The sequence below is a fragment of the Theropithecus gelada genome, chromosome 7a (assembly GCF_003255815.1).
Source record: "Theropithecus gelada isolate Dixy chromosome 7a, Tgel_1.0, whole genome shotgun sequence".
In the NCBI taxonomy this organism is placed as follows: domain Eukaryota; kingdom Metazoa; phylum Chordata; class Mammalia; order Primates; family Cercopithecidae; genus Theropithecus; species Theropithecus gelada.
The window spans coordinates 26,765,140-26,790,917 of record NC_037674.1 but is presented as its reverse complement, the minus strand read 5'-3'; the positions used below and the strand labels follow the sequence as shown (position 1 = coordinate 26,790,917).

Genomic DNA, 25,778 nt, shown 5'->3' with positions numbered 1-25,778 from the left:
GAAGATAGAATATTGCTGAACAGCAAGTGTTGCTGTCTGATTCTTGTTCTGGAAGCTTCATCTCAGGGGTGTACCCCACCGTGTGAGGTGTGAGTTGTCGGTCTGCACCTAGTGGGGGATGTCTCCCAGTTAGGCTACTCAGGGGTCAAGGACCCACTTGAGCAGGCAGTCTGTCCGTTTCCAGATCTCAGCCTCTGTGCTGGGAGATCCACTGCTGTCTTCAAAGCTGTCAGACAGGGGCATTTACCTCTGCGGAGGTTTCTGCTGCTTTTTGTTTAGCTATGCCCTGTCCCCAGAGGAGGAATCTACAGAGGCAGGCCAGCCTCCTTGAGCTGTGGTTGGCTCCACCCAATTCAAGCTTCCTGGTGACTTTGTTTACCTACTTAAGCCTCAGCAATGGTGGGCGCCCCTCCCCTAGCCTCGCTGCCACCTTGCAGTTAGATCTCAGACTGCTGTGCTAGCAATGAGGGAGGCTCTGTGGGCATGGGACCCTCTGGGCCAGGTGTGGGATATAATCTCCTGGTGTGCCGTTTGCTAAGACCCTTGGTAAAGCGCAGTATTAGGGTGGGAGTTACCTGATTTTCCAGGTGTTGTGTGTCTCAGTTTCCTTTGGCTAGGAAAAGGAGTTCCCTTCCCGCTTGCACTTCCCATGTGAGGTGATGCCTCGCCCTGCTTCAGCTCTCTCTGGTTGGGCTGCACCCACAGACCAGCACCGACTGTCTTACACACCCTAGTGAGATGAACCCGGTAGCTCAGTTGAAAATGCAGAAATCGCCCGTCTTCTGTGTTACTCATGCTGGGAGCTGGAGGCTGGAGCGGTTCCTGTTCGGCCATCTTGGGCACTGATTATCAGTACTTAAGATTTTAAAATTGGAAGGTTAGCTTAGAAGATATTCAAGCAAAGACAAGTGTTGACTGAGAGATGCTCATATTGCCTGAATGACCTCAAATGCTCAGAACTGGTAGTTGCATTAGCATATAGGCTCCCAGAGACTATGAATAGAACATGTGGCTTTATTTCCTAAGTTATTTACTATTTAAATATGAGGCAGATAGTAATAATTATGTTTATGCAGAAATATATTTGGAAATTAAGAGGAAGTGGTATATAAATTCTAGTGTTGTATGTAGTATTTACTTTAAAAATGAATGTTATTTAATACAAAAAACTAGCCGGGCGAGGTGGCGGGCGCCTGTAGTCCCAGCTACTCGGGAGGCTGAGGCAGGAGAATGGCATGAACCCGGGAGGCGGAGCTTGCAATGAGCCAAGATCACGCCACTGCACTCCAGCCTGGGCGGCAGAGCGAGACTCTGTCTCAAAAAAAAAAAAAAAAAAAAAAGAATGTTATTTAAATTGATCTAAGTCTGAGATGATATTAATATACTTTGTTTCATGCTTATTTTATAAATGTCTAGTTTGGAAGCTACTAAGTTCCAACCTGTTACTCTTTTTGCTATTCCTTAATCTCCTATCAATCATTTAACTACCCTTCACTGTCTCTTCCCCCACCATGAGAATATAAATGGTAGATAATTTCAGGGTATTGATGGGATATTTCGTCTCTCTAATTATCATTAAATAAGATAAGTATTAAAATTTAAATTTGCAGGTATGTCTTGAAAAAATGGAAGATATTCAGCTAGCCATGGTTATTGCCCGTTTATATGAATCTGAATTTGAGACTTCATCCACTTATATATCCATCCTAAATCAGAAGATTTTGGGTTGCCAAAAGGATGGCTCAGGATTCAGTTGCAAAAGATTACATCCTGATCCTTTCCTGCGTAGTCTTGCCTATTGGGTAATGAAAGATTACACCCGAGCCTTGGACACATTACTGGAACAAACACCAAAGGAGGATGATGAACATCAAGGTAGGACATTTTGTGGATTTCTTTTTTTTGTTTTTTAAAGGAAGAGACACTTTCTGAACTAATGTTCACTTAGATTAAGAAAAATCATTACCAGATTTGCTTTTCAACTTTGAGAATTTATTATTAAAATTTCTTGTGTGGCTAAAGGATTAGATAGGATTACCATCCTATTCTAATTACATATATATTTAACAAGCATACAAAAACTTTATGCCTCTGTGGTAAATTTTCTTTTTTCCTTGTTGTCCTAAATAATTTAGATATTACAAGCACTTAAGGATATTTATCAGCATTGTTTGCAATAATTTGAAAGGAATGGAACATTTTAAGTTTTTGTCAGTAGAATAGTTAAATACATTTTAATATATCCACATATAGAATCAGTGTGTCATTAAAAATTGAGGTAGATAGATGTGTTAATATGTGCTGTATTTTTAAGTGAAAAAAGTAAGATGCACAGCAGTGTGGTTCTTGTTGCATTTGACATATATATGTTGTACACACATGCACCTGAATGTGCACACATGTTGTGTCTGCCTCCTCCATTTCCTTTGGTTGTTTCCTGAAACAAATCATAAGAAATGAAATACTGGTCATTGGTCACTGACTGCCTTTTGGGAATAAAAATGAGGAGATCCTTGTCTTTGACATTTGACAACTTGACCATGTGCCTTGGAGAGGATCTTTTTAGGTTGAATCTATCTGGGATTATTTGAGCACCCTGGACCTAGATGCCTATCTCTTTCCCAAGACTTGGGAATTTTGGGCTGTTACTTTATTTAGTATGTTTTCCTCACCTTTTCCTTTTTCTTCTTCTGGAATGCCCATAATATGAATATTTGTTTACTTAATGGTGTCCCATAAATCCTTTAGGAGTTCTTCATTATTTTTTTTTCTGTTCCTCCTCATCCTCCTCCTTCCTTCTTCTTCTTTTTTTTTTTTTTTTTTTTTTTTTGGTCTGCCTGAGTTATTTCAAAAGACCTATCTTCAAGTTCAGAAATTCTTTCTTCTGCTTGCTCTAGTCTGTTGTTGAAGCTCTTGATTTTATTTTTTTATTTCATTCATTGAATTTTTTACCTGTAGTATTTCTGTTTGGTTCTTTTGTATGATACCTTTCTTTTTGGTGAATTTCAAATTCACATCATGAATTCTTTTCCTGATTTCTTTTAGTTGTATATCTGTATTCTTTTGTATCTGAATGAGTTGCCTTAAGACTATGATTTCCTTAATTATTTTTCTGGCATTTCATATGTTTCCTTATGACTGGAGTCTATTACTGGAGAATTAGTATTTTCCTTTCCATTTTTTTCTTTGGTGTCATAGTTCCTTGCTTTCTCATGGTTGGTGTGTTTCTACATTGATCCTATGCATCTGGTGGAAAAAGTTGCCTCTTCTAATTTTATGGAGTAGGGTTTATAGGGAAAGACTTGTTATTATGAATAGGTCCTCAGGTGTTGGTGTGGTGGAGTGCATTGGTTAGATGGATACAGTAGTGTAGTCTCCATGTAGCTTCTTCAGCTGTAATCCACATTAGTGGCATTTGCAATCCTCTCAGTTGCCTAGGCTGAGTTTGCGGTGATGGTCATGTAGCTTTGCCAGGATGGGCTTGTTGGACAGTTTGTCAGGTCGGGGTGCATATGTGCACACAATGGGTCAGTCAGCTTAGGGTCTGGTTGGCTGGGATTGGGGCCACAGGTCTGTTACTCTGGCCAGGAGTGTGGGTACATGGTCACTTGGCCAGCCTGGAGGTGTGCCTGCCAGAAGCAGCCTGCAGGTCTGTTTCTCAGGCCTCATATGTGGGCTCATAGCTACTCAGCTGGCCTGGTGTTTTGTCTCCTGGGGGTGGGGACAAGGCTGTTTCTCAGGCCCGTGACATGATTGCATGGCTGCTCAGCTGGCCTGGGGGTGTTTCTGCAGGGTGTTGCCCATGGGTTATTTGTATACCTGTGATGCAGGTGCAGGGCTGCTCAGCTGTTCTGGGACTATGTTGGCTGGGGTGGCAGTCAGGCTGCTCCTCAGGCCTGAGGTGTGGGCATAAGGCTGCTCAGCTGGCATGGGGGAATTTCTGCTACGGGCCTATGGTGCTGTTTCTCCGGTCTGAGGCTGGTGCAAGGCTGTTCAACTGGCTAAGGGGTATGCACACTGCGGGCAGCCTGCAGGACTGTTTGACCAGGCTGGGATGTGTCCACCAGGGATAGCCAACAGGGCCGTGGAAATGGGCTCTTGGCTGCTTGGCTGGCCTGGTGGTGTGCTGCCAGGGGCAGCCTGAAGGACTATTTCTTGGGCTTTTATTGCAGGCACAGGGCCTTTGGCAGGCCAGAACTCTGAGTTCAGGGAGCAGGGGTGCTGCAGGCTGTTTCTGAGGTCCTGAGTGTGGGCATGTAGCTTCTTTGCTGGCCCAGGGGCATATCAGCTGCTCATAGGCTTGGGGACGTCTCTCATTTGGGGGAGGGTATGTATGTAGTGGTTTAGCTGGCTCAAGGGCAGGTTCACCCTGGGCAAGACTGCCAGATTGTTTCTCTGACTAAAAGCGTGATGGTAGGGGTTGATTTCCCTGCCATGCAGGACCAAAGTCATAGCCAATCGTGGACCTAGGCTCTGCATAGCTGGGATTGTAGCATTCAGCTACCCATGTGGGCTTGGAATGAAGATGGGGCCCCAGTGTTGGAGAGGTACAGTGACTCCTGGCCCCCAGAGCAGTGCGCATGCCAGAGGTGACTGGTCTCAAGATAGTACTTTGCTGCAGCAGCTTGGCTCACTGGCGGTAGGTGGAGGGCACACACCTTATGCTCCTAATCTGGGGCAATGCAGTTGCATGAATTTCTGACATCTCTCCAAACCGGACACAGGGTTTGCAAGTACTGTGGGATTCTTCTATTGTAAGGACTGTAGATGTTTGTAGTGGCCATGAGGGCTAGTGGGGATCTTCTGTTTACCTTTTCCCCTCTGCAATGAGAAGTTCTTCCTGACTGTGGGCAGATCCAGTCTGGGTAGGGGAGATAGGGCTGCAGAGGCTGGGTACCTCCACACTGCTGTCCTAGACTTGCAGTCACCACAGGTGCATCTCCACTCCCCTGCTGCACTCTAGTGCTCTCCCTTTGACACTCCAGTCAAATCTTAGCTGTTTATTCATTGCCTTGGTCCTTTCTTTTTGGAGGATGAATGCCAGGTGTGTCTAGTCAGCCATCTTGCTGACATCATTCTCTTGGTTTGTTTTTATGGATGCTCAGATTGTTCTGTCTTTCACAAATGGAGCTTCTTCAGGTTTCTGAATTATTCTGGCATTATTTCTTGATAGTTTTCTTGCTTTCTGGTATTACAGAATGTTTCAGGCTCATCTTGTACATTTCCTGCCCCAGACCTGGAAATGACCATTCCTCCAAAGCATTCTGCTTCCTTTTAGTGGGGAATAATATTTAGAAACTATAGTCTGGGCACTGGGATCCTCATTGGTACTAATCTTGTCATAATTTCTAGACTGTTGCAATGAATGGAATTAGGGAATTTTTTTTCCTTAAGAATTCAGGAGTTTACCCTGATATTTCTCATGCACATATAGATTATAGGGTTCTTTCTTCTTAGATGTTTGTGTCTTATAATGAAATGCTTGAATTCTCATGGCATGAATGTACTTATTTGCTATCTGTGTGCATATAAGTTTCAGAATAATAATACAGATATTTTTATAATAACATGATTCTGAGCATAATTTAAGCTTTTTTGCAGATTTTTTTGGTTTTATGGTGCATTCTGCTAAGGATGTACAGTCAAATTACTTGTTTTAAACTCACTTTTTAGATTTCATCTCTGTGTGATTATGCTACCAACTCGATAGATTGATTTGTTTAATTTTACCTTTTGTGAATTGTGGTTTAGATTTGATTTTATTTTAAAATTATGTAAAATGTTGACATGGTGTTGAAATAAAATATATAAAACCAGTGTATTTTCAGAGGAATCTAGCTTTTTTCCTCTGTTTTGCTCTCCCCTTTTAAGGAATCAGTTAAAATTTTTTTGTGTTTGTCTTCCATTTAAAAAAGATAAGCCAATATGCATGGGTGTGTATTTGTATTTCCTCTTCACTGTCTTATATAGATAAAAGGTGGTTACTACATGTACTTTCTGCATCTTCTTTTTCTTAGTGTATCCTGGACATCATTCTATAGTGATGGGAATCACTCCATAGCATATTGGGAAATTCTTTTTATTTCAGCTGTACAGTTTTAATGATTGTATGTGCCATAGTTTAACCTATCGTAGGTTAATATTTACATGTTGTTTTTTTTAAGAAATGCTGACGTATTTTATTGTTTTGTAATGTAAATACATATTAACATAATGCTTTGTGATTTTATCTCCTTGATTTCCATAGTTATCATCAAGTCTTGTAACCCAGTGGCATTTAGTTTTTATAACTACCTTCGAACTCATCCTTTGCTCATTCGAAGAAATCTTGCCTCCCCTGAAGGAACTTTGGCAACCTTAGGTCTCAAAACTGAGAAGAACTTTGTTGATAAAATTAACCTCATAGAAAGAAAATTATTCTTTACCACTGCAAATGCTCATTTTAAAGTTGGATGCCCTGTTTTAGCCTTGGAGGTACTCTCCAAAATTCCAAAAGTAACCAAAACATCTGCCTTATCTGCAAAAAAAGATCAGCCTGACTTCATTTCTCACAAGATGGATGATGTACCTTCACAATCAAAAGCTCTGAGTGATGGCAGTGGAAGTTCTGGTATTGATTGGTCAAATGTAACTTCATCACAGTATGACTGGAGTCAGCCAGTAGTAAAAGTTGATGAGGAACCTCTTAATCTTGATTGGGGTGAAGATCACGACAGTGCCTTAGATGAAGAGGAAGAAGATGCTGTTGGTTTAGTGATGAAAAGTACAGATGCCAGGGAAAAAGATAAACAATCAGATCAGAAGGCCTCAGACCCTAACATGTTATTAACACCTCAGGAAGAGGATGGTCCTGAAGGTGATACTGAAGTTGATGTGATTGCTGAGCAACTAAAATTCAGAGCTTGTTTAAAGATCCTTATGACTGAATTAAGAACGTTGGCTACAGGTTATGAAGTAGATGGAGGGAAACTCAGATTTCAACTCTACAACTGGCTTGAAAAGGAAATTGCTGCCTTGCATGAGATATGTAATCATGAATCGGTTATTAAAGAATATTCTAGTAAGACATATTCCAAAGTAGAGAGTGATCTACTGGATCAGGAAGAAATGGTAGACAAACCAGATATTGGTTCCTATGAGCGCCATCAAATAGAAAGAAGAAGATTGCAGGCCAAACGAGAGCATGCAGAAAGACGAAAGTCGTGGTTGCAGAAAAACCAAGATCTCCTGAGAGTGTTTCTCAGCTACTGTAGCCTTCATGGGGCCCAAGGTGGTGGTCTGGCTTCAGTAAGGATGGAACTCAAATTTTTGCTACAAGAATCACAACAGGTGTGAATATCACTTTTTTTCCAATCTTGGTTATTTCAATAATTTCAGTAGCTCTTGCAGTTATAGCTATAAAGCTCTTTTACTACTTTTTACTAGTTAATCTAAATATATTCAGCTCCTTTCTTTATAGGAGGCAGATATTTATACTCTATGTGGTCTTAGACTGAAGTTTTGATAACAAGGAGTAGGCTTAAAAGCTTGAGAGTATTCTTGTGTGTCATATTTCTCTTTATATACCATCTACATCTAGCATAGTACCTGGTACATACTGGGTACTCAATAAATTTGTGTAAAATTAGTGATCGAACATACTCCCTTTACACAATGTTTATCACCAGTGTTTCTATCAGATAATTGATGAAATTTTTTTTAACTACTTTGAAAAAAATAATTCACTATCACCCACAGGAAACTACAGTAAAGCAGCTCCAGTCTCCACTACCACTGCCTACCACCCTACCTCTGCTTTCAGCAAGTATTGCGTCAACAAAAACAGTCATAGCTAATCCTGTATTGTACTTAAATAATCACATCCATGATATACTTTATACTATTGTTCAGATGAAAACACCACCTCATCCCAGTATTGAAGATGTGAAGGTAATGTAAAGTTTATGATCATTTGATATTATACACACTGAGAAGGTAAATATGTTATACCTGTCTTTTAATTTGAACTTAGAGGAAATGTTTTAATGTGCTCTTGTGTGCTACCTTTCTCACTCCTGATCAGTTCAAGACTATTTGTCCAATGAATGTAATTTAAAAGCAAGTGTTCTTACTTCTGGAAAAATTATTGTCTTCCTTTAAGACAGACAAATACTTTTGGCAATAAAACTAATTTTCTTGACAGTATTCTTGCCACTTAATATCCCTCTAGATCCTCCATTCCCCTTAAATGAACCATTAAGTTGGAAATATTTACGATTATTTGTTTACATGCCAAGATATTATGAAAATATAAGTTGGGGAGTATCTGGGAGGGAACCGTGATTGGTCACAAATGGTCCCAGAGAGAGTGTCCTTATTACTGTTTCCTTGGTGGTTGTGTTTATTGGAGGCAATAGTTAGAGGCAATCAGAGTTTCGGCAGTTACTATCGCAAACTATATTGATACCCCGTGCCAAGATCTTAAAAACTGATACAGTCCAAGAAACACTAGGGAGCTTGGCAGGATCTGGGGAGCTGATCAGACTTCCACTGTCCCAGCCTAAGTGTATTTGTGCTATGCTTTTTCCAGTTCTAGTGGCTGACGCACAATTCAGATCCCCCGTTTTCTTATTTTTTATTTGTTTTGTTTGACAAGCACATTTAATCTCTGGCGGTACATTCTTCTAAAGGCCTGGTTATAACCAATTAGGGACTTCTCATCCATAGTATGAATTAACCTATATTAGTATTTTAGCAGAGATTATTTAAAGCAATTGTTATGTGAATAGGGACATGCAGAAAAGGCATAAAAAGCATATGAATTCGAAGTAAACATTTCTGGTTCCTAGAAATTTGGGTAAGGCTTTCAAAGAGTAATCTGTATAACATATGAAACTGTTTCTAGGGTCTCTTCAAATTTAAAGATTTTGTGAGTCTGAAAATATTGATTCAGTATAGCATTTCAGGGTTTTTTTTTTTTTTTTAAATTATATGGAGAAATTTAAAACTTTCTAAATGTAAAATTCTAAGACTATCCTCAATTCATGAGTACCAAGTAAATTACTTACTTTCTGGAAAATTAGCTGTTTCACACAGTGATTGATACATTTACTAAAAAGATTTAATTCATTTTTATTGATAAGATCAAGTCTTTATTTTCAACAAGGTGAATTTCATGAGGCAAGCTTAAATAAAAGCTCTGAAAATTCTATTCTTATTTTGCTTCTGCTTTTTTTTGAATATTACTATTTAAGCTAGTAAGCTAGTTGTTAGGCTAGGACAAATCCCTGTAATACAAACATTAGCACTTTGCTCAGGGCCTGGTAAACGGCAGGCTCACAGTAAGTAAATGTTTGATTAAAATGTGTCTGAAACAATCAGCTTTGTTGTGGCATGTGTATAAAGGTGGGTGAGAGTTACTTTAGGAGATTTAAAGCAGAGTTAGTAGTCTCATCTAGGATTCAGTCTTATTTATGATGTTGCTAGGTTTCCTGGATGTTTTCTAATTTTTGAAATATTACTGTTGTGTAGAAATGTTAGTACAAAATGTAATTGTGGCTGTTTTGGTTTTAGGTGCACACACTTCATTCACTAGCAGCATCACTTTCTGCATCAATTTACCAAGCATTATGTGACAGTCATAGCTACAGGTAAAAAAAAAATCACCCAAAATAGTATTAATACAGCAAAAACAATTAAACTGTTCCAGAGTTATATTAAGTTTCTATTTCCTAGGGACTGAAAAATCCCTAAATATGACTGCCATGATATTTTAATAGATGAGAGAGAATCAGAAATAAAATAATTATTTGTTTAGTTATCACCTAGTAGTCACAGAGAAATAAAGTAACAAACAGTAAATGTAAATTACCATCATTACCATCTTTTTTGTTTTGAAGAAAAAAAGAGTTTACTGTCCATAATAACTTATAATATGAAATTTTCTAGTTGTTTTTCCTTAGAAACAATTTCTTTTTGTATTGGATTAGCAGCTATTTATTTAGCTAATTATCCATTGAAATAAAAATACTTTTGAAAACTGAAAAAGTACATTCCTAAAATGGAATTATTTAAATTACTTTTACCTACCCATTTACATATGATGTAAAAGTCTTTGGAAGTGATATCAATTAGAAGAAAGGGACTGAATTTTTCCTAATGTAAAATTGCCTTCATTAGTATGTACTTTGCATTTTAATGACTAGAGCAATATAAGTAGCAAGAAATTGAATCACTTGGAAAGATAACCTAGATTTAAATGAATTATGTTAATAAATGAAAAGTTTATAATAGTAGATTCACATTAAATTGATATTAAATGTATGTCTAGCTTTCTTTCTTGTAATGGTAGCAGCCTTTTGTGGGAGCATTTGGTATCAAGTAAAGAATTATCTATCAAAATGGCCTGTACTCTGATTGTAACCTAATTAAGGCTGTGTCTAAATAACTCGAAAGTTTAGAAATGTAAATAAGGAAAGAAGTTGATTTAGTTGACTGTTGTCATCTAAATGATCAAAGATAACTTGTTGTCAGTCACCATTAAAATGGCACCAAATGAAAATGCAAATACATTGTTTTTAAATATGTATTTTCCAGTTGGTCAGCTATGATTTACTAGACTTAGCTTGACTTTCTGCTTTTATATTTTCCCCAGCTTCACAAAGATAGCAATTATAGAGAGGGAAGTAAATATTATTAAACAATATTTAGGGACATTTAGTTTCAGGTTTAGGTATTTCTAAAATATGATTCTCCAGGTTTTAGTTCATATTTTAATTTAGAGTTAAGCTTGCACAACTTTTGAGAAAAGAAATGCAACCCACTAGTACCCTGAAACTTTCTGCCTACTATATCGTAGTACCAACAGTAGTCTCCTTGCCTCAGACTTTGTAAAAACACAAAATAAAAATTACTGCAAATAGAAAAGATTTTAAAGTATTAAAGTGGCATCTGGAGAAAATTCTAAAGGAATAAATGTCATCTGCCCAACATAGTAAAATTTGTTATTTTGTTTAAAAAAAAAATAAGCATTTGTAACTAATTTCAATAATTTTCTAAAATAAATTTTTTTTAGAACAGTGAATGCATTTTAAGAATTTTTGTTTCTTAAAGTAGCCGTCTAAAATAGATGATGTACATAAAGTGCAGTTTTTTATTACCTCTCTTACAATGATAAATAACTAAACATATTTGTTTTAGCAGTCAAACAGAAGGAAATCAGTTTACAGGAATGGCTTATCAAGGACTTCTTTTAAGTGATCGTAGAAGACTAAGGACAGAAAGCATTGAAGAACACGCAACACCAAATTCATCTCCTGCTCAGTGGCCTGGTGAGAATTTAAGTGATTTAAAAAAAAAAAAAAATCTTCTATTTGGCAATTTCTTCTTAAAGTCTGCTGACCAGTTTCCTGCTTGTTGCTGGATTTAGTGAGTGGTTTCTTGCTTTCTTTGTTTTTTGATGATATTTTTCTGCTATGGATTAGGAACTATGAAGTACTGCAGTATTGTCTGAAGACTCAGGAAGTTAAGGCTTCATAAAACCAGCTATGTTAAGCAACGTAAAAAAGCAGTGTCTTAACATCCTTCTTAAGGATGGAGCACATTATCTTTCTTAGGAATTTTGAATTACAGTCTTAGAAAATCACAGACATACCAGAGAAAATATAGTTGTTCTTGGGCGTGTAAATTTATGTATTGGGGTAGGAGTGACTGTTCTACGGTACATATATCATGCAGTCTGACAGTCCTTTTTTTCTGGTTGGCTCTCTTTCTCATTCTCTACCTCAGTTATTTCAAAACTTCTCCACTCTCTTCAGTACCTTACGTGTATATTTCAGATTACTTTAACCATTGCCTTATAGAAACACATTGTTTTCATTTTAACCTCTTATTTCAAAATAATTTCAGACTTGCAAAAATTGCAAACATAATACTAAATTTCACCCAGATTCCTCAAATGTTAATGTTTTACCATGCTTGCTTTATCATTCATTTCTTCTCTCTCACTCACTTGCGTGTATCTAAGTGTATTTTTTTTTTTTTTTTAAATTGAGAGTAAGTTGCAGACCTGGTATCCTTTTCCATCTAAACATTTTAATGTGTGTTTCCTATAAATAGACCTCACATAATTACCAAATTTAGCATTTATGTTCTCTAATCTACAGACCTTTTTTGAATTTTGCCAGTTGTCCCACTAATGTGCTTTTTGGGGCCCATATGTAACATTTAGTTGTCATGTGTCATTAGTCTCCTCTGATACGGAGTAAAGTCTTCCTTCTTTCTCTTTCACAACTTTGACATTTTGAAGAGTACCAGCAGGTTATTTTTTTAAAGTCTCTCTCAATTTGGGCATTTCTGATGTTTTCTCTTTTCCTTTCCCCCCCTTCCCCTTCCCTTTTCCCTTTCCCTTTCCCCTTTCCCCTTTCCCCTTTCCCCTCCCCTTCCCTGCCTCCCCTTCCCTGCCTCCCCTCCCCTTCCCTCACCTCCCCTTCCCCACCTCCCCTCCCCTTCCGTCCCCTCCCCTTCCGTCCCCTCCCCTCCCCTTCCCTTCCCTCCCCTCCCCTCCCCTCCCTTTCCCTCCCCTTCCCTTCCCCCCTCCCCTCCTCTCCCCTTCCCTCCCCTTCCCTTCCCCCTTTCCTTCCCCCTCTCCTTTCCCTTCCTTTCTTTCTTTCCTTTCTTTCTGTTTTTTTTTTTTTTTTTGAGACAGAGTCTTGCTCTGTCTCCCAGGCTGGAGTGCAGTGGTGCAATCTCAGCTCACTGCAACCTCTGGCCTCCTGGGTTCAAACAATTCTCCTGTGTCAGCCTCCTGAGTAGCTGGGACTACAGGCGCCCGCCATCACGCCCAGCTAATTATTTTGTATTTTTAGTAAAGATGGGGTTTCACTGTATTGGTCAGGCTGGTCTTGAACTCCTGACCTCAGGTGATACACCTGCCTCGGCCTCCCAAAGTGCTGGGATTACAGGTGTGAGCCACCGTGCCCAGCCCTGATTTTTTTCTTAATGTTGGATTCAAGTTACGTATTTTTTGGCAGGGATACCACAAAAAAGATGTGCCTTTCTCAGTAGGAGGTATCAAGAGGCATATGATGTCATTTGGCCCCAACTGCTATTAACTTTGATCACTTGGTAAGGTGGTTTCTGCCAAGTTTCTCCATTGTAAAGTTACTTTTTTTCCTTTGTAATTAATCAGTATCTTGTGAAGAGTTTGAGACTGTGTAAAATATTATACTTTCACTTGCTAATTTTAGCATCTAGTGATGATGTTTGCCCGAATCATATTACTGTGGGGTTACTAGACGGTGATTTTCTACCACTATCACTCATTTTATGTATTAGTTGAACTTCTACTGTAAGAAAGAGCTTCCCCTTCTCACCTTTGGTCCTCTACTCATTTATTATATCATTGTAGACAAATGGATGATTTTATTTTATAGGCTCTAATCCATTCTTATCATTATTTATTTTATTGCTCAAATTATGGAAATATTTTGTAAAATATAAATGCATAATTTTGGATAAGTTGCAAATTTGGATGTTTTTTCCTTCTGGTTCTTCATCCTGACATACTTCTTATGATTTTATATTCCCTTATAGGTGTGAGCTCACTTATTAATCTCTTGAGTTCAGCCCAAGATGAAGACCAGCCAAAACTGAACATTTTGTTATGTGAAGCTGTTGTTGCTGTTTACTTAAGTTTATTGATACATGCTCTTGCTACAAATTCCTCCAATGAATTATTTCGGCTTGCAGCCCACCCATTAAATAATCGAATGTGGGCTGCTGTTTTTGGAGGTGGTGTAAAACTTGTTGTGAAACCTCGAAGACAATCAGAAAATATTTCAGGTAAGATAAGTTTGATACCAGTAATGTATGTAAATGTTAATAATTTTGAATGTTAAAATTTTTTAATGTTTTAAGAAATTTCACTTTGAAAATAAGCGATGCTTAAAGCATAACCACTCTTGTTATGACAGCAAATAATTAAACCCATGATATAATAAAAATATAGTTTGTTACTTTTATTTTTATAGAAATAATGTTTTTGAGGTTGATAAAGCAGGACATGTTTGAAGAAGATTAAAAATAGAGGAAAGGTAAAAAGGTAAATACAGAAACAATGTTAAGGAACAAAGTCATACAAAAAGGATAGTTCCTAAGAAAATAAAATGAAAACAAAAACAAAAAGGATAGTTCTTAATTACAGAAAGAAAATTTAAATAAGTGTTCAAAATCTTTAGCGCATACCAGCATTTGGCTTCAGATTAAATGTATGGTCATGTGCAAGATAGCCATTCTGATCGTACACATGGTTTCAAAATTCTATTTTATTTTTATTCTCTAAAATATGTTCCCTTAGTCTTCAATGTGATAGTATTATTCCATTTTCCTTGTGTGTTTTTTCTTCCCTCATGGACCAGAATATATTTTTCATCCCACTTTTGAAGATGGTAGGATATGGTGAGGGTATAGACTGATGCCACAGGAAAGATTTCTATCTTGATGCTCATATATAGAAATCATCTTAATTCATCCTTAGAAATGGACATATTACAGATGAGGAATCAGTGACACACAAGTTTAAATGACACTAACCTCTGTCTTCATTGTCTGTGATTGAGTTAAATAAATAGGTTCCTGTGTAAGTCATTGTAAGGGAGATGATCTCATCAACTCCCACTGCTTCCATTCCTCTGAATCTCTTTCTTGCTGCTTGTTTGTAGTCCACTTTAAACTTAAAAGTGTTTCCTCAAAATTGTTTATTTCTCTGCCTGAGTTTTCTGATTTTTTGTTCGTGGTAATTTATCCATCAAGTCATCCATGCTTAAAACCTGCCAGTACATATTTATATTTGCATTAATTTATTCACCTAACACCTATCAGGCAATTAACAAATGATATTTCAGGTATGATAAGAACTGTGATAAAAACGGAGTAAGTGGAAAGAGAGTGATGAGGGAATGGGAATAGACCAGTTTAGTTAAGGGGGTTGGAAGACATGTTTCTGATGAGATAGTATTTGGGCAGAGCTGTAAGGAAGTTAGGAGTCACACCATGTGGATATCTGAGACCAGAGCATTCCAGGCAGATGAATGCAAAGGTCCCGAGGTAGAATTGAGTTTGGCCTTTTCCAAGAACTACCCGGGGACCATCATGGCTCTCGTGAAGAGGGGGTGTGTTGTAGGAGATGAGAATAGAAAAGTAGCGGGAATAAGGTCCTTTAGGATCATGGTAAAAGTGCTAGTAGTTCTAAAGAAAGAAAGGAGTGACATAATCTGATTCACCTTTTCAAAAGAAACGCTCTAGCTGCTTTGTGGAGAATAGACTGGGTAACATAAATAAGAGTAGGGAGCCTGGTAGTGGGGAGGCTAGTCCACTTAAAAGATAATTGTGGGTTACCATCAAGGATGAAAGGATCAACAAAGTATGTATGGTATATACGTGCAGTGCAGTGTTACTCAGCTATAAAAGGAATGAAGTACTAACGCATACTATAATCTGTATGAACTTCAAAAATAGGCTAAGCCAAAGAAGCCACACACAAAAAGTCTCATATTGTCTGGTTCCATTTATATGAAATATCCAGAATAGGTAAATCCATAGAGACAGAAAGTAGATTTGGTTGTCATGGGCTAGTGGGAGGGAGAAATAAGGAGTGACTGCTTATTGGATATAGGGTTTCCTTTTGGGGTGAGAAGAATGCTTTGGAACTAGATAGAGGTGGTGATTGCATGACATGTTAAATGTACTAAATATCACTGAATTGTACACGTTAAAATTGTTAATTTTATGTTGTGTAAATTTTGCCTCAATTAAAAAATAATAGTGATTTATCCTAGGGTGTTAGTTATGGTCAGAATGAAAAGTGATCATATTCTGGATATAGTTTGAGGTTAGAGCCAATGATTTGTTGATGAATTGTGTGGGGTAGGGAAGAAAGAAGAGTTGATATAAAATTATTTTCTGTGATGGGGAGGTTTAGGAGAGGAGCAGGTTAACTTCTACTTTCTCGCCCTCTCATATCCAATTCCTGAATCCTTTTGCTATTTCTTTTGTGTATCACTCATATGCAACCCTTCTACTTTTTACCACCCACCATATTAGTGCAGGCCATTCTTATGTCATCTTCCATCTTCCTCTCTAATTGATCAGACAAGCCATACTTCATTGTGTGACTAAAGCTTAAGAAGTGTTAGTGAGAACTGCCCAAAACACAAGTTCCCAGCTTCATAGCCACAGACTTGTCCTAACCTAACTCTGGACTTTGTTGTCGATATTACTTCCCTCCATAACTCCTGTCTACCAAAAATAATTGACTCCTCATTTACCCAAACCTTTGATTATTTGTTTATGTTGCCCTTTTCCATTTTCCCATTGAACTTTCACCCTTCTTTTAAGGCACACTATTAAATTCTACATAGTCAGTGAATCTTTCTTGAACCTCATAGCCAGGGGTAATCAGTCAATCACTCACTTTAATATTTATTGAATATACCACTTATTTAGTATATTTTATATAGAATTACTTTAATCCATATTTTATGGAGCACATGGCAAGATATGCTTTAATGCTTTATCTCCGTCTGCATCTCTGCCTTGACTGCTGGAAAGCTGATTCAGTAACTAGAAAAGTTTAGAAGCACAGGAATAAGTAATTTAGTCTAGACCAAAACATAGCAAGAGTAGGATAAAAAGAAAGCTTAACTCTATCAATTAACAATGGAAAATGAATGCTAGATTTTTTTTCCTTCTGTCTTCATTTAGCACCTCCTGTCCTTTCTGAAGACATAGATAAACACCGTAGGAGATTTAACATGCGAATGCTTGTCCCTGGAAGGCCTGTAAAAGATGCTACCCCACCACCGGTGCCTGCAGAAAGACCATCTTACAAAGAAAAATTTATTCCTCCTGAACTTAGTATGTGGGATTATTTTGTTGCAAAGGTAAGGAGTGTGAGGAATGCAAGCTATAAGATAAGTGTATCATCTATTTTATTAACTCTTGCATGTGTCTCACATAGAAATGATGGGGTAGCTTTTGGATTGAATCACCGTAGTTTAGACATTTAATTTATTAAGTCCAGAAACTGAATAGTCATAGTAAATTTAAGGATGATCAGTTACTTGATGATGTAGGAGACAACTTAAAATCACATGGGAGTTGGGTATAAATCAGAAGTCAGGTTATTATATAATCAGCACTATCTTTTTCTAGTGACTGGAATACTTGTAGCTACCATCTAGGCACCTGCCTTCTAATTATCAGTGGCTCCCTTGGTAAGCATGGGATTAGAATAGAAGGAGATGGATGGACATTTGAGGGTTTTATCAGGCCATTATGAGGCCCCATGATACATCTCTGTTTTCCCAGAGCAAAGGAAACTTCTCAGGGGATCAGAATACTCATGGTGACTAGATCTGGTATAGCCCCATTTTATACCATCGTGGGTGCATGCTAATATTCGCTTTTCTGCACTTTGCTTTTTTGAGCTCATGATTCTCCTTCTATTGGTATGTTTCCCTCTTTACATGTGTTAACTCTGTTGTCACCTTGCTGTGCGTACATATTAGGGAATACATCTCCAGAGTGATGCCTCTTCCCATTTTTAGATTTTTATTAGATCTCAGAGTTATTGAGGTGCTGATCCCATTCCGTTTTTTGTATGCTAAGAAGCTGATCCTTAAAAAGTCTTTCAACGTGAGTTTAGAAGCTTTGTTTTGTTATCTAAAGACTTTGAGGCCAGGTGCAGTGGCTCATACCTGTAACCTCAGCACTTTGGGAGGCCAAGGTAGAAGGATGCTTACATCCAGGAGTTTGAGACCAGCCTGGACAACACAGACCATGTCTCTACCAAAAAAATTTAAAAACATAGGTGCAGTGGTATGTGCCTGTAGTCCTAGCTGTTTGAAAGGCTGAGGTGAGAGGATTGCTTGAGCCCAGGAGGTCAAGGTTGCAGTGAGCCATGGTTGTGCCACTGCACGCCAGCCTGGGTGTTGGACTGAGACAGTGTCTCAAAAAAAAAAAAAAAAAAAAGACTTTGGTTATGTCAGTGGGTCTCAAAGTGTGGTCTCAGAACCGGCAGCATCAGCATTGCTTGGGACCTTGTTTGAATTGGAAATTCTTGGGTCCTCCCTCAGACCCCTCAATCAGAAACTCTGGGAGTGAGAAACAACAATCTGTGTCTTAACAAGCTCTCCAGATGGTTCTAATGTGTGCTAAAGTTTGAGAACTACGGGGTTGGGCACATTGTGAGTGCAGATTTCCAGGTTTACACTCTATCAGGGTCCAAGTTACACTTCCAGAGTCATTCTGGCCTATCCCTTAAAGCTGCCAATTGAGTTGCACTTAATTGTATTTAGCTAATAAACCAGGGAAGTAATAAAGTACTCTTAAAAATGTATAGGCAGTTCCCACTCCTACCTTTTTAAACTTTTTATTTGCCATGAATGAAAGCTCATTGCATCATTAATGTGAGTGATAACAACGTTAAGATTTGTAAATGGTAATGTGCTAAATTAATTTTTGTTTTTCAAAAATGTTTCCTCCTGATACATATTTTGAAAATTTGGAAAATGCAAAATATTATAAAGAAGGGAAATAACACTCATCTATGCTAAGATAACTGTTACCGTTTTGGCCAATTTACTTCTAATCTTTTTTCCTCAGATTAAAAAAGGTATATAATTGGATCAGTATATGTAGTTTTTTTCTGTTAACATTAAGGTAAACAGTTTTTATACCATTAAAAACTTATATAGCTATCATTTTTAAAACTTTAGTGTAGAAAGCTTCCAACATACACAAAAGGAGAGGTAATGGCATATGAATCTTTTATCTACCATCATGTAGCTTCAAAAATTATCTATTCATGGACAGTCTTGTTTCATTTTATACCTCACCCCACTACTTGATTGTTTGGAAGCAAATCCACCATGAAATTTCATTCAAAAATATTTCAGTATTTGTTTTTGAAAAAAAGAGGATTTTAAACAGATCTACAGTAGTGTTACACCCACTGAAGCACACTCACAATTCTTTAATATTATCACATATTCAGACAGTATTCACATTTCACCAATTGCATCTTAAATGTTTTTATATAGTTTATTTGTTCAAATCAGGATCTAAAATACAATTCATACCTTGCAAGTGGTTGCTACATCTTCAGTCTCTTTTAATCTATAGGCTCCACCTCCGTCTCTCTCTCTCTCTCTTTTTTTTTTAAACTTCCACCTTTTTTGTTTGCCCTGAAAGAATTTTGACGTTTAGAATTTTTCAACGGATTTTGCCGATGGCATCACCATATTTTGTTCCTCTGAATCTTGTAAAGTGAAAGTTAAATCCAATTTCATTCTGATTGGATAGGAAGAGGGAGTGCAGGATTAACTTCATCGGTGGTTTTGTATATTTCTGTCAGGAAGCTTTTTATGATTTTAGTTGATCTTTGCCTACATTTATTATTTCAGTGAAAGTTTTAAATTATGATGATAAAATCCTGTCATTGATTTTTCATCTATATGCTGGAATGTCTCTTCATCAACCTATTCAGTTACCCTGAAGTACATTTTGAGTTGGAAAGACATGATAAATGCTTTATTCTTTGCTTTTGTGTACCAGTTTTCAAAATGATGAGTTGGTTCCCAAACATCCTTCAGAGAAGGCCAGTGAGTTTTGTTTCGCTTTCAGTTTTGTTATGAGCTTATAGATTTAAACATATGTTATATGTTTTAATCCATTGCAGTTATTTTCTCATGGGGCCTCAGATTATCCATCTTTGCCAGTGAGACTGAGAGCCTTTTCCACAGTTGGCTCCAAATCTTTTTGAGATTATTCCACTAGTGTTTGAGTTTGTCTGCTTTCTAGTTTTATTCTAGGCTAATCATGTGTATTTCCTGCCCGTGACTGAGAACAAGCTTTTTTTTTTTTAAATAACCTGGTTCCTTTCTGTGAGAAATTATATTTAGAAATTACAGTCAGATGCTGGGGTGCTCACTCTCACTTGGTTGATCATTGCTTCTAGATAAGCATCAATTATAGTGACCATGTAATTTTTCACTTTGATGAATACACTGTAGTTTACCTAATTAGCGATTTGATGTTTATAATGCCAAGAACAGTATCTTTTAAGATACATCTTGTTCATGAGCAGATTATTTCCTTAAGAAGTACTAGGTCAGGCTGGTATGGTGGCTCACACCTGTAATCCCAACACTTTGGGAGGCCGAGGTGAGTGGATCACGAGGTCAGGAGATCAAGACCATCCTGGCTAACACGGTGAAACCCCATCTCTACTAAAAATACAAAAAATTAGCTGGGTGTGGTGGTGGGCGCCTGTAGTCCCAGCTACTCGGGAGGCTGATGCAGAAGAATGGCGTGAACCTGGGAGGTGGAACTGGCAGTGAGCCGAGATCGTACCACTGCACTCCAGCCTGGGTGACAGAGAGAGACTCCATCTCAAAAGAAAAAAAAAAAAAAGAAGTACTAGGTCAAAGGTTATAAACTTAAATAAGGCTTTTAATACATATTGCCAGATTATTTTCCACATTACTAATTTGTACTCTCTTGAGAATAGTGAGAGGAGGCATCTGACCTTAGTCCCTTATTAGCATTAAGTATTCCTTTTTCATTATTGTTAATTTGATAGATTAAATGATTTGTATTTTCTGTTAGTGACATTAAAATTTTAATGATCTTATTGCCATTTGATTTTCCAGTTTGAGGTATTGACTGTTCATATTCTTACCTAAATTATCTATTGAGATTATGGCGTTTTTCCTTTTTATGGATATTTTATTTATCTAGGGATATTAATTTATCTTGTTAAACTTTTTCTAGTTTATTTGCTTTAAAATTTTGTTTATTATGCATTTGAAGTTTTAAAAAGTTTACCATGCACAGAAATTTTAAAAAGTTTAAAACTTAGATCTATCCGTACATTTCCTTATTGATTACATTATTTTTAAGCAGAAGTCTTTTCCACTAATAAATGTTTACATTTATTTTACCTTCCTTCTCTGTTTCCTCCTGTTCTTTCTCTTTCTCCTCCTCCTTAACTTTTAATTCTCTTATTTATCTAGAATAAAGTGAGGAACAGACTGGATCGGACTTCATCTCCCATCCCCACACTTAGCTAACTAGTTGTTCCATTATTATTCATTAAATAATCCTTCCTTTTCTCCCGCTGACTTAAGATGTTATCTTTATCAGATTAAATTCTTACATGTATATGATTTTTGCATTATATTTTTGTATCAATTGCTAGACTACATTTTTCTTACTTAGTTTAATATCCACTAAAAAAAAAAAAAAATGGGATTTTTTTATTTAAAAAAAATTCCCCAGCTGATCTCATCTATTTTTTCTTCTCTAAGAACTTCAGAATCATTTTAAAGTTCCAAAATAGGAAGAGAAATTCCCAGGGGGATTTTTATTGAAATTATTTAAAGCCTATGTAAATTAACTTACAAAGAATTACAGTTTTTACACATTTCAGTCCTTCCCATCATATAATTTTATAAAGGTTTATAATTTCCTTCACAAAGCTGTCTCACAGCTTTCACAGTTGTCCTTTTGTATTTCTTCAGACTTTTCTAACTTTTTTATTGCTGATCTACAAGAAGAAAACTATTGATTTTAAACACATTTCATATCTAGCTATTCAGTTACTGAGTCTGAGAGTTTAACCTAGTCATCTTGACTTTTGTAAATGTAGCATCATCTGCGAAAGAAAATTTTTACTTATGCTGACACCATTTAAAATGTTTACTTTTATGTTAGAGCAAAAATAATTATATACTAAAAACATTTTCTATATTAAATATATAATACATAAATTATATAGTTAAAATATATTTTATATGTTTATAAAATTATAATCTTAAAAAAAATAACTTTATCTTTTATTGCAGCCATTTCTTCCTTTGTCCGATAGTGGTGTTATATATGATTCTGATGAAAGCATTCATAGTGATGAGGAAGATGATGCCTTTTTTTCAGATACACAAATACAGGAGCATCAAGATCCAAATTCCTATAGGTAAATAAGACTTTTCTTTTCTTTCTTTTTTTTTTTGGCTTTTCTTTTTGTAGAAAATCCCAGTGTTATTAATTTTAAATAACATTATTATCCTGAATTTATATAAGAAATGACTTACGTTTCCAGGTAACAAATTCTGCACCTTTGAGGTCAATTTCTCCATAATATTTTCTCCACCTCCAAAGACTAGCTTTCATGGAGAATGCAAACACAAGCATTTTTAGTGAGGAAAAAATATGTAACTCATGGATATACTATTAGAATTTAATATATAATTTATTGGTATACTATTAGGTTCCATGTGACTATGTGGTAAATCTTTTTCCATGAGGTAATTTTCAGCAAGTGTAATATGGTATTGCAAGTTTTTTATATTCAGTGACCACAAAGCTGTCATTTTTGCATAGTAAATTTCAATGACAGCTTTTTTTCTGGTTGGAGAGTGGGCTAAACAGTTGGCAGGGAACACCACTCTGTTTCTCCCATGATTTTATTTTTCACTTAAAGACTTTTTTGCTCCTTCTTGAACAGCTGGGCTCTTCTACATTTGACAATGGTTAAGCTAGCACTTCACAATGTCAAGAATTTCTTTCCTATTGCTGGACTGGAATTCTCTGGTGAGTTTGGAATTTAAAAATTAATGTTATTAAATATAATAAATTGCCATCAAGTTTCTCTTTACAGAATCTATATAAAAGGTCCTTTGGCACTTAAAAACAGTGCATTAGATATTTTATAAAGTCTTGTTTATTTTAGGCTCCAATCTGTGACTTTATTTTTAGTTTTTTAGATAGAGTCTTGCTCTGTTGCCCAGGCTGTATTGCAGTGGTACGATCACAGCTCACTGCCAACTCTGCCTCGTAGGCTCAAGCCATCCTCCCACCTCAGTCTCCTGAGTAGCTGGGACTATAGATGTGCCACCATGCTGGGCTAATTTTTGTATTTTTTGTAGAGAAAAGGTTTCACCACGTTACCCAGGCTGGTCTTGAACTCCTGGGCTCAAACGATCCACCTGCCTTGGCCTCCGAAAGTGCTGAGATTACAGGTGTGAGCCACCACACCTGGCTTTAGTCTAATACTTTAGTTTATATCAAGAATCACTCCCTACACAGAAGATGGAGAAAGAGCAGAAACCCACTTCTGTTTTGTTGAAACTATTAAGAATCTAAACTGTATTACGTTAACATTTCCAGATTTATTTGTATTTTCAGAGGTTTTGTCTCAGAATTCAGATTCTATAAATATTTGGATGATAATCAGTATTTTTTATTAAAATAAATAACGTGTTCTGTCACCTTGTAGAGCTGCCTGTTACATCACCATTAGGTATTGCTGTGATTAAAAACTTGGAGAACTGGGAACAGATCTTGCAAGAGAAAATGGATCAGTTTGAAGGTCCACCCGCTAACTATATCAACACATACCCAACTGACCTTTCAGTGGGAGCTGGACCAGCTATTCTTCGAAATAAAGCAATGCTAGAACCTGAAAATACCCCATTCAAGTAAGAAAGCTCTTATAATGCTGATAAAGAGTATGGCTTAACTTTTCTGGAAGACAGTTTGGCTAAATATGCCAATATACTTTAAAACATTCATAATTTTGAACCTGCAGTCCTATTTTTAGCAGAATACCCTAAGAAAAATATCAGAAATTTGAATAGAATTTTTTTCCAGTATTATCTATAATTCATAGACATTCCATTTACATAAAGGAAAAATTCTTTATTGTATTAATTTCTGGTGTGGTGTTTTTTGTTTTTTTGTTTGTTTTTTTGAGACAGGGTCTCACTGTGTCTCCTAGGATGGAGTACAGTGGTGCAATCTCAGCTCACTGCAGCCTCAACCTCCTGGTTAACCCATCCTTTCACCTCTGCCTCCCGAGTAGCTGGAACTAGTGGCGAGTGCCATTGCACCTGGCTAATTTTTTTTGTATTTTTTGGAGAGACGGGGTTTCACCATGTTGCCCACACTGGTCTCAAACTCCTGGGCTCAAGCAGTCCCCCAGCTTGGCCTCCCAAAGTGCTGGGATTACAGGCATGCACCACTGCACACGGCATATGTGCGTTCTTATTGTCAGAACTGTTACAGAATTTTTTTTCTAACAATCTATATATGCAAATAAGGTGCTTCTGGCTTTTGTCAGTAATTTAACAGTAAACACATTACAGGTTTTTAACTGATGTTTTGATCTTCTGCCTGCCCATGTACATCCCTTTTGATAAGCAGCATGCTTTTTTTTTTTTTTTGAGATAGTGGACCCTGATTAATAGTATTTACTATTAAAATAAGGTTAAAAGAACAAAGCTTTTTAGCTTGTTAGGCTGTTAGAATTGATATCTATGACTTATATTCATTGCCGATATGCTTTAACCAAGAGAACCAACATAAAGTATAATTTAAAAAGAGAATAATAATTTGTCAGCTTAACTGGTTCATTTAGTGTAATTAGAGAATTAGTTGCTAGATGAAATGATTTTTAGGAGAACTAAAAATTAAAAGTAAACTGTACAGTTTTGTTGAGCTTAATGCTGTGTCTTCTTTGCAATAGATTGTGAAGGTTTTAAAAATAAATATCTACAAATATAAACATATTTTCTATACACTAAAATAGTGTGATATGTTAATTTTTTTTAATAGGTCCCGGGATTCTTCTGCATTTCCAGTCAAACGACTTTGGCATTTCCTTGTTAAACAAGAAGTCCTTCAAGAGACATTTATTAGATATATTTTCACTAAGAAAAGAAAGCAGAGTGAGGTATTTTGAGAAAAATATTTTCTATTGTAATTTTTCTTTAACATTTCTAAGGAAATCAGTGCTCGATTTATTCTGAAATTTTCTTTCTGGTTGGGTAATAGTCAAAGTTCACTAAACTACCGTGAACTAGTTTTAAGATAAAACCTTATAATTTTCATTTCATAGCAATGAAGCAACATAGGTACTTTGATAAATTACATATATTCAAGTGAAAGTTGGTACTTTATAGTATTTGTCATTAGGTTTTTACATGTAATAAACATTGTGATGGATGGTTTGAGGAATTTAATATATAAACTTACTCTATAATATTCTCCAAATATGTGTTTAAAATATAAAATAGCCCTTTAAAGGCATTTTATTTACTTAGGACTTAGAAATGAACAGAATGAAGATTTGAAGCAACACATTCAGGATACTTTTGTGAGAGAATAAACTACAGAAATAGCAAATACAAGATGAAGGAAGATTGCTCTTACAAAGCAAGGCAGAGGTTCTGCATTGCATGATTATTTTTAAGTTAATACAAATGTAATAGCAGACATGGTTCAAGAAGAACCAGCAGTTTGGGAGATTGGCAGATGACCTCTTCCTTATAAAAGTAGGACCTTTTATATGAGCATTTCAGTCTGTTTGGCTATTTAATGAGGTAATGGAGCAGTTTGAAGAGTGTTCAGAGTTGAGTGTCTGATGCAATTAAAAGTTTGGCAAACATGGCCAGTCATGGCGGCTCACGTCTGTAATCCCAACACTTCGGGAGGCTGAGGCAGGCAGATCACCTGAAGTCAGGAGTTCGTGACCAGCATTACCAACATGGAGAAACCCCATCTCTACTAAAAATACAAAAGATTAGCTGGGTGTGGTGGCGCATGCCTGTAATCCCAGCTACTTGGGAGGCTGAGGTAAGAGAATTGCTTGAACCCGGGAGGCAGAGGTTGCAGTGAGCCAAGATCGTGCCATTGCACTCCAGCCTGGGCAACAAGGGCCAAACTCCGTCTCAAAAAAAAAA

At 36.8% G+C, this 25,778-nt stretch overlaps 1 protein-coding gene across 3 annotated transcripts in view; it reads left to right on the top strand.

The window, feature by feature from the left end:
* Positions 1-25,778, top strand: part of DMXL2 (Dmx like 2) — a 174,850-nt gene that overhangs the window by 134,774 nt on the left and 14,298 nt on the right. For 2 of the 3 annotated variants that reach the window (XM_025390580.1, XM_025390579.1), the window contains 11 exons: positions 1,611-1,875; positions 6,248-7,329; positions 7,738-7,929; positions 9,553-9,629; positions 11,182-11,309; positions 13,573-13,821; positions 16,741-16,919; positions 21,885-22,012; positions 22,544-22,629; positions 23,315-23,516; positions 24,652-24,769. In XM_025390580.1, the coding sequence (XP_025246365.1) occupies positions 1,611-1,875; positions 6,248-7,329; positions 7,738-7,929; positions 9,553-9,629; positions 11,182-11,309; positions 13,573-13,821; positions 16,741-16,919; positions 21,885-22,012; positions 22,544-22,629; positions 23,315-23,516; positions 24,652-24,769 (2,706 nt within the window). Of the gene's footprint in view, positions 1-1,610; positions 1,876-6,247; positions 7,330-7,737; positions 7,930-9,552; positions 9,630-11,178; positions 11,310-13,572; positions 13,822-16,740; positions 16,920-21,884; positions 22,013-22,543; positions 22,630-23,314; positions 23,517-24,651; positions 24,770-25,778 lie in introns of all 3 variants that reach the window. The other variant, XM_025390578.1, reaches the window with a different exon arrangement.